At 37.0% G+C, this 13,960-nt stretch overlaps 1 protein-coding gene across 9 annotated transcripts in view; it reads right to left on the reverse strand.

The window, feature by feature from the left end:
- The window catches only part of UTRN (utrophin), a gene marked incomplete at its 3' end in the record, with an annotated part of 506,460 nt that overhangs the window by 71,900 nt on the left and 420,600 nt on the right, over positions 1-13,960 (reverse strand). For all 9 annotated transcript variants that reach the window (XM_079146787.1, XM_079146786.1, XM_079146788.1 and 6 more), the window contains 2 exons: positions 13,652-13,712; positions 300-361 (listed from right to left, as the gene is read on the reverse strand). In XM_079146787.1, the coding sequence (XP_079002913.1) occupies positions 300-361; positions 13,652-13,712 (123 nt within the window). The remainder of the gene's footprint in view (positions 1-299; positions 362-13,651; positions 13,713-13,960) is intronic.

Raw genomic sequence — 13,960 nt, forward strand, 5'->3', positions numbered from 1 at the left:
GAGCCCAGGGGCCCTCTACCAATGAGCTGCATTCGAGTCCTTGTTACTTCTTCTTTTAAGGCAAGGTCTCTCTAAGTTGCCCAGGCTGGCCTCAAACTTGTGATCTTCCTGCCTCCACCTCCCAAGTTACTGGGATTACTGGTGCTCCCTGACCATTAAGCTGCCTTTAAATGTCAATGACATGATTCTTCTCATATAATATGTCATGTAAAAAAAACTGGTGGCTAGTTTCCTTTGAAGAATATACAGTTCACACCTGTTCAGGTTAATTCATTACCATTAAATAAAATAATACTAACCAAGGGATTGAAAGAGTTCAGTCATTTTAGGATGATCCCAACAGGTCGTCTGTGTTTGATGGCTGTGGGGAAAAAAAAGAAAAAAATTCCCAGAATAAACAAAAGACAACATAATATAATCCACAAATAAAATACACAAATGGATTTTTTTCCAAATTAAAAAAAAAATTCAAAATTATTTCCAAAGAGGATCATTCAGAAACTTGATGCCCCTTTATTACTTAATAATGGAACCATTAGTAACAAATTTCATTTGAGCAACTACATTGTGAATAGACAAATGAAAAAAACATTTGCTTTACCCTTGTCGAAAGGAACTGCAACTACATATTAAACCTAGATATAAAGAATGACTATCACAAATTCTTTGGCCCCAGGCTTGATCAACCCAGAGTCCAGGATAATTCCACTCCAGTTAAGCAGATATAGATTCTCATTCAGAACAAATCCCCTGACTATAGAGGTGCTGTGAAGAATCACTGCCCTTGAGGAGTCTTCAAGTGTAAAGACTAGAGAAGTGAGGAGTTCAATTCTGCGTAATATCTCCACCCCTTAGTCAACTGAGGACCCTTGCTCTTCAATCTCCAGTCTCTTTCCTCTGAGCAAATCTGCTCTTCTTCCTTTATCAGGGATTCTGGGTTACCCTTAGCATGGTACTTCTTCCTTGTTTTGACTTTATGAGTCTCTTCTCAGCTTCCCTCAGTACCTGGTATTATTATTTTTCTATGCATTGAGCCAAGTTACTCAGATCCTTATTCTTTTTTAAAAAATTATTTATTTATCTATTTATTTTTTACAGACTGCATTTTGATTTATTGTACACAAATGGGGTGCATCATTTCGTTCCTATGGTTGTACATGATGTAGATTCATACCATTCGTGTAATCGTCCATGTACGTAGGGTAATGATGTCTGTCTCATTCCACCATTTTTCATACCCCTCGTCCCTCTCATTTCCTTCTACATAATCTAAAGATCCTTATTCTTAAAAGCACATTTTTGGTTTTCCTTTTTCTGTAAATTCTACAACTAACTCATATATTAGTTGGAAGTCTTTGGAGAATAAGACGAGGGTAAAACTGGTAAATGTAGTGTTTAAATTAGGCCCCTTAGTGTGTGTGTGTGTGTGTGTGTGTGTGTGTGTATGCATGCAAACATTAAACAGCTCATAACTTTGATGGGCTAGTGGCCTTGTATTTTAAAATAGCTTACTGTCCTTTATCTAGGTCAGAATAGATTAATAACATTTAATAGTACTCCAAAGAGTTCTTAGATGACAATTCTGTTTAGTAAGCTAAGTGAAATAGCACACTATACAAGAAAGACGATATAAAAATATTCATAAAAGCAAATTCAAGAGAAATTATTTGTTTTGAAATCTATATAATATATAACAAAGTAGAGATACAAACATACAAACACAATCACTATTATATCCTCACAGGTGAGAACCCCTAAGTAATTACTAATTTGCTTTGATATATATTTGAAATCGAGTATGCAAACTTTCCTGGAAATTCCAAAATCTCAAACAAAATACCATACAAACATTTTGGCAAGCTGTCTGGCTCCCCATTTCTGATTCTTGACTCCAAAGCAGATGGACAAGAACTTCTATTCAACCTGAACACCAACAAAATCTTTCAGTATCTACATTTCTCTAAGAACTGTCAGACAGGAACTAAAGTTTTCTGATCTAAATTCTACTATATATAGTATGGCCATGAGCTTGGCAGAAATGCAGAATATCAGAAAGAATACACTCCCTACCTTCAACAAGAATTAAAGGGCAATTTGCTAAAAAGGTAGCATAAATCCAGCAAATCACCATGGGCTCCTGGTCTCAGCCTACCAAGATTCAGTAGATCACTCATCTTCTGTTTTGAGTGATTTGAATCCCCATGACAACACTACTATGCAGAGACAGGTATCCCACCATGATAGACCAATCCCACCATGGCTCAAGGACCAAACCAAAGCTCTCAGTAAACCAGGGCCAGACTTTATACATAATAAATAAAAGGATGCTTTCTCTAGAATCACAGGTGTGCAGCTTCACTTCACACAACCCCTGTGGAACCATGAAGGGGGAAATACGACTATCTGGTCTGCAGAGGATCAAGAATTCAAGGCGAACAACTCCTTGCTAATGACTCTCTTGAGTAATGCCACCAAGTACCAAGAGCTGAGGGAACACACACATTTGGCAAACAGATGGAAAAAGGGAACCAGCATCTCCTTTCGTGAATTCAATACCAGTTGATTCATTAGGCAGAACTGGCAACACTGAGAATAAACACAGCTTCTGGTTGCAAAAATAAAACTGCAGTCTACCAAATAACAGTTAAAAAAATTAAAAAAAAAAAAACCTAGTAGATGCTGTTGGCTGCTGAATTTCTTTTTTAAGAGGGGAGAGGGGGTTAGAACAAAACCCACAATGAACCTAAAGCTTGAAGTATTTGAACAGCTGCAGATTGCTCAGCAACTCTTGCCAAAATACTTCCACTTCTCCCAGAGTAGGCAACCAAAACAGAATCAAAGTAGCACCCCCAGCCCCCAAAATAACAACAGCCAAGCTTCCAGCTAATCTCAAACATAAGACGGGAATGGAGCTTAATATTGGGCAGCTTGATAAACTATCACATAAAATGGTAATTTTGTTACTAAAAATCTTCTTATTAAAAGGCAAGAGGCACAGGAATCAGTCCAAGAACAAAATGAAAAATTAAAAATGTAACAAAGCAGCAATTGACAGTTAAGTCCAAAAATCTCATAAGGCAAATGGTGAGAATAGGTGACATCTAAGTAGGGTGCCATCCCAGTTTTGCCTTTGTAGTGACAGACTGTGAAGGCCTTTGATGGGGGCAAAAAATTAGGGGGTATCTGTTGTGGTCTGGATGTGAGGTGTGCCCCAAAAGCTCATGGGTGAGACAATGCAAGAAGGTTTAGAGGAGAAATGATTGGGTTGTGAGAGTCTTAACCCAATCAGTGAATTGATCCTCTGATGGGATTAACTGGATGGCAACTGAAGGCAGGTAGGGTGTGGCTGGAGGAGATGGGGCATTGGGGGTGTGGCTTTGGGGTATATATTTGTATTTGGTGAGTGGAGTCTCTTTCTCTGATCATTATGTGAGCCATTTCCCTCCACCATGATGTTCTGTCTCACCTCAAGCCCCAAGGGATGGAGCCTGCTGTCTATGGATTGAGACCTCTGAAACTGTGAGCCCCCAAATAAACTTTTCCTTTTCTACAGTTGTTCTGGTCAGATCCTTGAGTCACAGCAGTGAAAAAGCTGACTACAATAGTAGCCTGTAAAGTTTAAATTACATTTGAGCTATTTTAAACTCTATAAACTGAAGAACAGTGATAATAATGCATGGTTTTTGTTTATGGAAATGCAAATTGTATCCTCTGGAAGGCAACTGGCTATTGTTGGGTGGATACTAACTATTTAGTTGGCCTTGCATCTTTATATAAATTCATCTTAGGATCCCTTATTTGACTATAGAGATGTGGCACGTGTCTTCTGGAGTCTGCTATAACTTCTGTTTCACTCTTATATTATGAGTTAACTGTGATATCTGACACATGCTATTTATGTGTTTGTATATATTTTATAAATTATCCTTCAACATCTGGCACAGTCCTTCTTTATACTGGACAGAAATTACACATCAGTGTCTTGGTATAATTATCAAAAGTGCCCCTTTACTCTTACATGTACCAGTTGGGATAATACATGATCCCCACATTTTATGGGCTTCCAAAAAATATCACACCAATAAGATTAATAAACAGTATATGCCTCTACTTGTTATTATTCAGAATAATGTACTCCAATAAGCCATAGAAAGCAAAATATAAATAAGACAGTGCACCAAAGAATCCCCAAGGGCTGCATCATATCTCCACCTACACAAGGTGAGGAACTAACAGCAAAGCACAGACACTTTTGATCAACTGGGAAGACAGTGATGTCCGGGCAAACAACTGCTCTGGGAAAGAGATTTTTTAAACCGATTAGTCTTCATTAGAATAGTCTCAATTTTCCCCCTGAAACCTTAGAAGATGATCATAGAAGATGACCAGAAGACATCTTGCTTGTCCAAAAACTTACACATAGCTAAATATACTCGTTACTATCTATCCCATTTTATGGACTCTTTTGTTATTTATCACTTCATTCCTATTATAAAGATAAAGGCATATCAAAGAAAAACCTCAAGGTGAGTGAGTTAATTAAAAATACAAATGTGAGAAAAACAACTACGTATATTGTTCGACGGCAAGACAATGACAGAGAAACAGCCTTCCTTGCTGGCAAGTGAAAGGTGACACAGTAGGTCGGAATGTGTACAGTGCTAATTACAGGCGTAGTCTAATATTCCAGGCTCACGCTGTGCTTTCCTATGTGTAAAACTTTCCTACATGTAAACTTGCTCTACAATAAAATGCCATGATGTATGTGACAGTCCTCTCCCATTTTACAGATGAAGGAGATAAGGGCAGGGGCTTGGATAATTTGCCCAAGGCCACATGCAAGTAGCAGACATGAGATTTAAACACAGAGGGTCTGATTATAAGTCTGCTGTCTTGAAATGGAAGTATATTTGCAAAATTAAGGTTTAAAAGTATTTTTTGATGAATCTATCCAAATTTGAGCCCACAGTCCATCATTATAATCATTACAAACAACTTCATTTGCTTGCTACTCTCTCACCCGTGGCAAATTCCAGGCCTGGATCTACTAAATTACTTGCCTTTTCTGAACCTAAGCCAGCTGTGGATGAATACAACCGAAGAAAATTACTCAGACTGATTTTACTTTAAATATTTGATTCAAACCTCAAATGTCCAACTTCTGGTAATTGCACTACATTCCCTAATAAACTTCCTTTCCCCAAACTCCATGTAATTTCCTACAGCCTTCTCTCCCATATCAAAAGTAAATTTTCCCTCCCTGTTTTAGTATCATTTGACCTTATCTCACATTCCACTGAAAAACTAGAAACCGCTAAATTAGGACTCCTTCATCTTCCTACAGCCAAGTCAGTAATCTTCTCTCCATCTGTCAATCAGTCTTCCTCTCTCCTTTAACTGAGAAGTATCACTCTCCTATCAATGGCCAATTCTTCCCAAAGACTTCTTGTAAAACTTTGTGCTACATTATAGAATAGTAAAGCTATTCTCCATAGAATATGAATTTTGTGATATTACCATACACACGCACCTCCAATTCACATTTTCCACTAGAAAAATTCACCCTTTTTCTCTTCTTCAGAAACAAAATTAATAAATGGGTCATCCACTGTATATACTTCCTCAGATCCCATTCACTACTCAACCCACTCGTATTTGGCTTCTCACTTTTCTCCTCCACCTAAGCTGGTTCCATCAACTTTATCAAAGAGCTCCATGGTGAGAGTCCAGTGGAATGGCTACTACTCAGAAAAGAAGCAAGAAACTTCCCATGTGAGTACAGTAAGTGACAGGTGCTCTTAAACAAAAATACAAGACTCCAGAAAAATGAAGTTAACTCTGCAAATGTCCACTTTACATTTGCCTAAAAAGTTATATCTAGAAATTAAGCAGGAGTTTCTGACTAATCGCTTTTGCATTCAAAAACTGACTATATTCTTTAAGGTTGACTATTATTGACTATAATATAAACAGTAAAAGCAAATATGAGTGACATCATTTATCTGAATAATATCTTCTTAAAGATCTAAGAGATGACATACTTATTTTGGGCTCAAAAAACCCCTCAATCTTTGTTCCACCTCAAACCAGACTATCTGAAGAAAATGCCATACCCCCACGGGGAACATCAGTCCTCACTCAGCTGTGCATGGGCGGTGGAGTGTTGAGGGGATGCTGAGGGGAGGGGAAAGGAGATGAGGAAGATTTGGGTGAAATGACTTACATGATCCTCAGGTCATAGGCAACTTCTAGAACACCCCACAAACACTCTCTACTGTCTATACTTTTAAAGTCAGGGAATCCTAGATAATACTTTTGGAGACATAGGAGTATATTTAAGGAAAAACAAGAAAGTATGAATGTTAACATTTGAAGAGGAAAAAAACCACTTTGTTCAAAATTCAAATAAAAAACATGATCCAGCCAGGAGTGGTAGTGCATGTCTATAATCCCAGCACTTGAGAGGCTGAGGCAGGAGGATCGCTTGAGCCTAGGAGTTCCAGGCCAACCTGGGCAACATTAATGAGACCTGCAAATGCCATAATTTCATTCTTCTTTAAGGTTGAGTAATATTCCATTGTGTATATGTACCACATTTTCTTTATTCATTCACCTCTTGAAGGGCATCTAAGTTGGTTCCATAGTTTAGCTATTGTGAATTGAGTTGCTATAAACATTGATGTGGCTGTGTCACTGTAGAATTAAGTCCTTTGGGTATAAACCAAGGAGTGGGATACTGGGTCCAATGGTGTTTCCATTCCAAGGTTTTTGAGGAATCTCTATACTGCTTTCCACAGTGGTTGCACCAATCTACAGTCCCACCAGCAATTTATGAGCAGGGATCACCTTTTTCCCCACATCCTTGACAACATTTATTATGGCTTGTATTCTTGATAATTGTCATTCTGACTGGAGGAGATGAAATCTTAGTTTTGATTTCATTTCTGTAATCGCTAGAGATGACGGACATTTTTTTCATATGTTTGTTGATCTATTGTTAGCTTTCTAAAAACTTTTACTACTTTATCTCTTTCATTTATACACTTTTTTAAATTGGGATTAATTACTTCTAAGATTTTCTATATAGTTGCATGAAATCTTTTATTGTATTATTTTACTTTACAATAAGCACAGAAAAATATATTCTGTTTATTTTACAATTTTAATCATTATTCTATGCTTTTGTTAATTTTACTGACAATGTGAGAAATTTAATTTTTACAAACTAAAGTATGTTTTTGCTTCTCCTACTGACCCCATTGGCAATCCTTCTTGTGCTATGTGGCAGACCTTTATTTGCTGCATCCCTGATTCTAAAATTGAACTGCATTGAGAAGGAAGATGGTGTTATTATAATATAATATTCCTAAGTAATTTAGAAGATTCCAAGCCAAAATTCCACTGCTTGACCCAAGCACTATACAGATGAATGACAGGAAAATCAGTATATCTTAAGTTCTAAGCAAGACAATGAACTTTTTTGAAGACAATGTCAATCCCACCTAAACTATCTCAATAACCCAGGACGCTCCTAGAAAAGTCTTTTTCTTTGCACATACTAGAAAGCTCCCAGGGATGGTTTGCTGACTGCCCGTTGCTTCAGGCAGGCTGTGTGCTATTTGGTTTTCTAGTTGGTCAACGTGTGCTCCTTTGTCTGAAGTTGCCTCTAAGTGTAAGAGAAGTTTAGTGATCCCCAGGTGCTCACATTCTTTCATAAAGCAATTTCGCTCTTACCTCCTCACCAGCAGCGTTGTTCCCATGAGTTTTAATTATTTATTTTCAATAAAGACAGCGTCACAGACCATTTCTTAGGAAAACAGATTCTCCAGTACATTTTCTTATATTCTATTTCATTTATTTATCATTAAAATTCAAAACATCAGCTCCGCAGCTGGAAAGAAACTCTCAGTGTGCCCCAAGAGTTCTTCATTTAAAAATTCTGGAACCAAAAGGATACCATCCCTCTTCTTGATAAGGAGGAAGAGCAGTGAAGACTGCTCTAGGAAGTCTTTCAGAGAGAAATGTACTTATTTTCGTTGGTAATTATACTTTTCTTGCACATTTTGTTCTGGGATAAGTTTTCTATAACCTTTAAAGATAAAATTCCCTTTAGTGTTTTTTTGCTGTTGTGGTATATGTTATGTCTATATTGGCATCAACTTTCATGTTAGGCTGGATATTTGAGTTTTCCACGATTGGCCCTCTCCCCACTTATTTAGGGAATGACGATTCCACCTATATTGCCTAAGCTGGGTCCAACATTCCTCTAAAAAATATGCATGAATTCTCTCCTCTACGAAACACGTGTAGTTTTGCCAAGACAAACACACGTAGTGAAGGCAAATGGACTGTAGGATTACTGGAAGGAAAAACTATCAGCTCCCCAAAATTTCACTTACACCTATAAACTTCTTTGTTCCTCCCGACCTTCCAACATTTAGTGGATTAGGACAGACAGAGGGGTGCCTTGGGAAGTAAGAAGTAGATCTGAAAGAACTTGGCAGGATTATCAAAAATGGGCGTAAGGATAGAAAACAAAAATATAAAAGGAGATATGGTAAACAGAGGAAAAATTTGACAGACCCACTCAAAGGGGAAGTTAGAACAAGGAAAAGAAACCCAAGATTGTGATGTTTACAGGCAGGTTTAGTTCGTTCTGGTTAATGCCTTATGCTTTGGTAATGTCAGCTTTAGGGAATGTGATGTGTGTCGCCTATGTAGTCACAGGTTACTAAAATGTATGTCAAAACTCTGAATATGAGATTGTACACTGCGCTTAGAGCTCAGTAAAGAATTAACGTCTGCACTGCATACACCATGGGGGAAATCGTAGCTCTAGCACTGTTGAGTTGTAAGGGGGAAGCCAGTCACAGGAGCAGGACGATCATTTGTAGCAAGTCTAAGGCCCACTGAAAAGCAAAGCCCTTGGAATTTGGAGAAGATGCTGTGGGGAGGAAAGAACCCCCCTCCACCCTTCCTACACACTAGTGAACAGCAAGGCTCACTCCCCAGCAGGCTGGATGTGCACACCACCCACTGGGGGGTGGGACCCACGGCTTTGTTGACATCTTACAAGCAGAAATCTTGCTGGCAGAAGTCTCTTTGCCTCAGCAATGGGGAAAGGCAGAGGGCAGCTAGACTACAAGATTCATCTCCCCACCTCCAGGACTCCAGCTGGGGCTCTGACGGGCAGGACTGCAGAGAACTGGCATTTTCTGATCTCTAGAAAAGTGCCCCAGTCCATCACCAGACAACAGGTGAAATTTCCTTAAATATACAAAATATAGACGAACCTGTGGAAAGGCCCTCACAAAGGCAGAGAGGGATCCTGGAAAAGGCTGGGAGATCAGAGAAAGTTAAGGGCTCTCTCCCCAGACAGCTGTACACAGTAGGTACCTAATAAATGATAACTAGTCTACAGTATGAAAGAAAAGATGTTTGCTCATATTTTCTTCACTATTCTTCTCATTCCTAAATAGAATCCTTCTTCCTAGCCAATCATTCCATAGCATTAAAAATTTCAGACCTCTGCCTGCATACAGGGAGCAGACCTACATGGCAGACTAAACTCGCTAGAGACAATCCCCAGGTTTGTCCACTTATTGGCCATGCAATCTCAAGCAGACTCTGGGTGTACTAATTAATTACTTATTAATGTATTTATTAGTTAGTATATGGAGGCAATGATAAAACTATACTTCATTAGGCTACTGTGTTAAAAGAAATTATTCATGCAATAGTGCCCAAAAAATCAGTGTTTAAAATGGAATTTACTATTATTATTATTATCCACTACAACTATTTTATTTTTTTTTTCTGGAACAAAATGAGAAGGAATGAGTTTCACAGGATTACTGTGACATATGAGGAAAGTTCAAACAAAGTTTTTATCTATTATTCCCTCAAAGTCCCTGGAGATTAATTTTTAGCTGAAGACATGAATGATTTGTGCAAACCACAAAAATGTGACCAGAAATTCACAATGCAAAAGATCTGGCTTTTATGGTAGATTTTTGCACATTATGAAGGTAATAGGAGTCAATTTCAAGTTTTCTTAAACCTAGAGTAACTAAGCTGTCATTAGACTATATTAGAGAAAAATACCTAGAGCACATTCAGCAAGTCTTCCTGTAGGCAGCAGGTATGCTTTAAAGATACATTTCAATTGAAGACACTGCTGTAGTTTGGATCTTAAATATCCTCCCAAAGGTCCATATGTTGAAGGTGGGGTCATGCCTTGAAAGGTACTGTGGGTACCTTCCTCTTCTTCGCATTTGTTCCTCCACCTGCTTCTGCCAAGATGTGCTCTTGCTACAAGCCCAAAAGCAATGGGGCCAACTAATCATGGATTAGAACCTCCAAAACTGTAACCAAAATAAACTTCTCCTCCTTCTAAACTTATTATCTCAGATATCTTTTATTGTCATGGAAAACTAACATAGATATTAATCAATAGAGGAATTCATGCCACATATGCTATTATAGTTCAGATTTATAATCTATCATTTTCTAAAAATGAGTCATGGAATCACTGTGTTACACTTAAAATAATTATATTTAAAATACTAATAAAAATTGCCTAGAAAAACAGAAATGCATTGGGAAGTTATCAAAGTATATTTTAACTAATCTGTAAAATTAAAAGAAAAGAAAAAAATAATTTGTCCTCTTTCTCCTTTCAACATGTTCATTAAACTCCAGCATCCTAGTACATTTACAAAGGTGTATATTTAAACATTGAAAATGAGCTGGGGTGTAGCTCAGTGGTAGAGTGCTTGCCTAGCATGGTGAGGCCATGGGTTCAATGCCCAGGACTGCAAACAACCAACAAACAAAAATAAAACATTGTAAATATCTAATATTTCTATGTGAATGTTATTTTCTTGGCCAGATTAATACTCAAATTTGTCCAGGAAATTCCAACTGCATGGCAATCACGCTGAATTTGTTTTTAACATTTTTCTTCAACTCACTTGTGCAGTCATGCAAAGGGACATGCATATTAAAAGCCTTTCATTTATCATTCATTTGCTTATTACTTTGTTTGGAAATGAAATTTTGTTCTCAAAACAATTCTTCATGCAGAAATACTGGCTTTTATAACTCTACCACCCAAGTATGATGTTTCTTCTTTATGAGGAAATAAACTGTAATGTTACACAATAGAACAGCAATAAAAGATCCTAGTTAAATAACTTTTATAAAAATAGGAAAGTTTGCTCTATACAGATGGGAAAATTTTGAAATATCTGAATGTCTGAAAAGACATCATTTAACACTGAATGTACATATATTTAAGAAAATCCCATCGTTTGCTGAGGATGTAGAAGATATTTTAGGATGGTTTAGTTCTAAAGGTCATCAAAAAAAAATTACACATCCTTGTGTTAAACATATATATTTCAAAGTTGGTTATAGCTCTAGTCAATGAGAGGTCAGATAAATAAACTTTCACTGATAGATTGGCACTCATGAGTCTAACATCTGCCCTATGAGAATTCACAGGCTGAGCAAGAATACTACTTTACAAGATCCTATTAAACTTATAAACATTGTGAATTAGAGAAATTCTGACTTACACCATTTAATTCTCAGCCATATAAAACTGATCAGACACACAGAAATCCCTTATATTAGGAGCTAACATTAAACATGGACTTTGAAAAGTCCTAAATCAAATAGAAAATGATTGTATAAAACATAATCAAGTAAGACATTAAATATTTTCTTTAGTAAAAAGCAAAAAAATCTATCTTACTAGATCAAGTTTTTCTTTTTTAAAAAATCAGATGATAGGATTTTAGGAATTGAACCAATTAATGAATTCCAATAAATTTGCATATGGGTCTAAACTTTGTATAGTACAAGTGTTAGGTTTTATTGTTGCCACAGTAAAGTCTCTATGGGCTGAAATCATGGACTGGTAGCCTGTGTTCCTCTCCAGAGGTTCTACTTGAATCCCATTTCCCTGCCTTTTCCAACTTCTTGAAGCTGCCTGCATTGACAGGATTGTGTTCTATTTCCTCCATCTTCAAGGCCAGCAAAGTGGCATCTTCAGATCTCTCTGAGTTTTGACTTCTCTTCTACCTCTCTCTTCCACTTTCAAAGGCCCTTGTGATTACATTGGGCATATCATGATAATCTCTGTAACTTAAGGTCAGCTGATGTGCCACTTGGATTCTCCCCTGCTGTGCAATCTAACATTTATGGGTTCTAAGGATTAGGATGTGGGCATGTTTGGGGGGGAAGGGGCATTATTCTGCCTCAGCTTTATACATTTTTTAGAGGAGGTACTGGGAATTGAACTCAGAGATACTTTGCCACTGAGTTACATCCTTGGGTTTTCTTTTTCTTTTTTATTTTAGACAAGATCTCACTGAGTTGCTTAGGGTCTCACTAAACAGCTGAGGCTAGCCTTGAGCTTGCAATTCTCCTGCTTCAGCATCCCAAGTTGCTGGAATTATAGTGTGCAACACTAAACTGGTCTCACATATACATGTAAACCTGTATCGTTGAGTGCAATTGAATAATTGCCTGAGCAAACTAAAGTTCTCTAATACTGTTACTATAATGATCATCATCATCACCATGATCATCATCATTATCTGATCATCGTTTGGAAAACAACTGTAAATTTTTTTTGAAGTTTTTAATTTGAATTATATTATCATATTTGCTTTCAATAAAGATATGCCAAATTGCCCAGCCTCTAACTTCTTTCCATTCATGTTTATACAACTTGGACACCCATCAACTGGTTTCATTCCTTGTTCTCAAATTCATCATAGCTCAATATACATATATTGTACTTGAATAAAAATATTTAATTGTCATAAGATAATATAGCATATGTTGCTTATTATAGTTGTTAAATGTTATGTCCATTTTTTTTTAAACCTGAGGACATATTTCATACTACAAGAAAAGATTCATAACCAAATACTATTTCACTAACATTGACTTTACACACAATTTTTTCAGGAAGAGTAATCCCAGAAGAGTACATTACTAGCATTGGCATGAATTCTAGGGATACCACATCTTGTTTTAGAAATGATGCAGAGGAAACCTAGCACAGAGACTTTTCCCAACTTGCTTGAGGTCACACACCTAATCTGAGATACAGCTGCTTCCTGATAAAGTGCATTCTCACAATTATGACACTGTTCCCTTTGCACACAAAATAAGGTCAGCTATGATGTCTCTCTATGTTACAGTGTAAGTTAAGTGCTTTACTGACTTGCACTTCAAGGAATTGCAGAAATAGTATTTTATCATTCTGTCCTATGACACTACACAGATTAAGCTAAGGATCAGGTCCTACTAAGATACTGAGTAAATTATACAAAATTTATAAAATGTCACACAAGAAGAAAGAATGATACACAGAAAGGAAAAGCTACGTTGACAACAAAGATAATGAGCTTCAACTAACAATGCAGATGAAATTTCCTGAAGACAAAGAAAATCTAATAAGTGACAAATATCACTCTAATTTTAAAACTGATTTCCTTCAAATATTAAATATATTATTAATTTCCTTCGGATAACAGAAACAAATTCCGTTTTTAAAAGTTAAGGGGGCACCTCTTATGTTATCAATAAAACTTTATCATCTTGGTAACATAAAGGAGAATTAAAATCAACTTACTTGATGTAATAGGGCACTTTATTGTGTGAAATGGATCTTTGCCATGGCAGCTGGACTGAAGCTGAGGAAACAAAGACAGATGATTAGAAACACGGGCCAGTCAAAAGCCTCACACCTTAATGCAAAGCAACCGAACACGGTTTACAGCAAGTTCAGTGCGAACAGCTCTAGTGTTTGAGCTGAATTTCTATAATTATGAAATGCACAAGGCCAAACAGAACAGTTTTAAAGATTCATTTGAAGTGAGGTTCTGAAGAAATAACACCACTTCAATCTCTAATGTCAATTCCAGCTAACTGAACTTGTAGG

Source organism: Sciurus vulgaris (assembly GCF_902686455.1).
Source record: "Sciurus vulgaris genome assembly, chromosome: 7".
In the NCBI taxonomy this organism is placed as follows: Eukaryota; Metazoa; Chordata; class Mammalia; order Rodentia; family Sciuridae; genus Sciurus; species Sciurus vulgaris.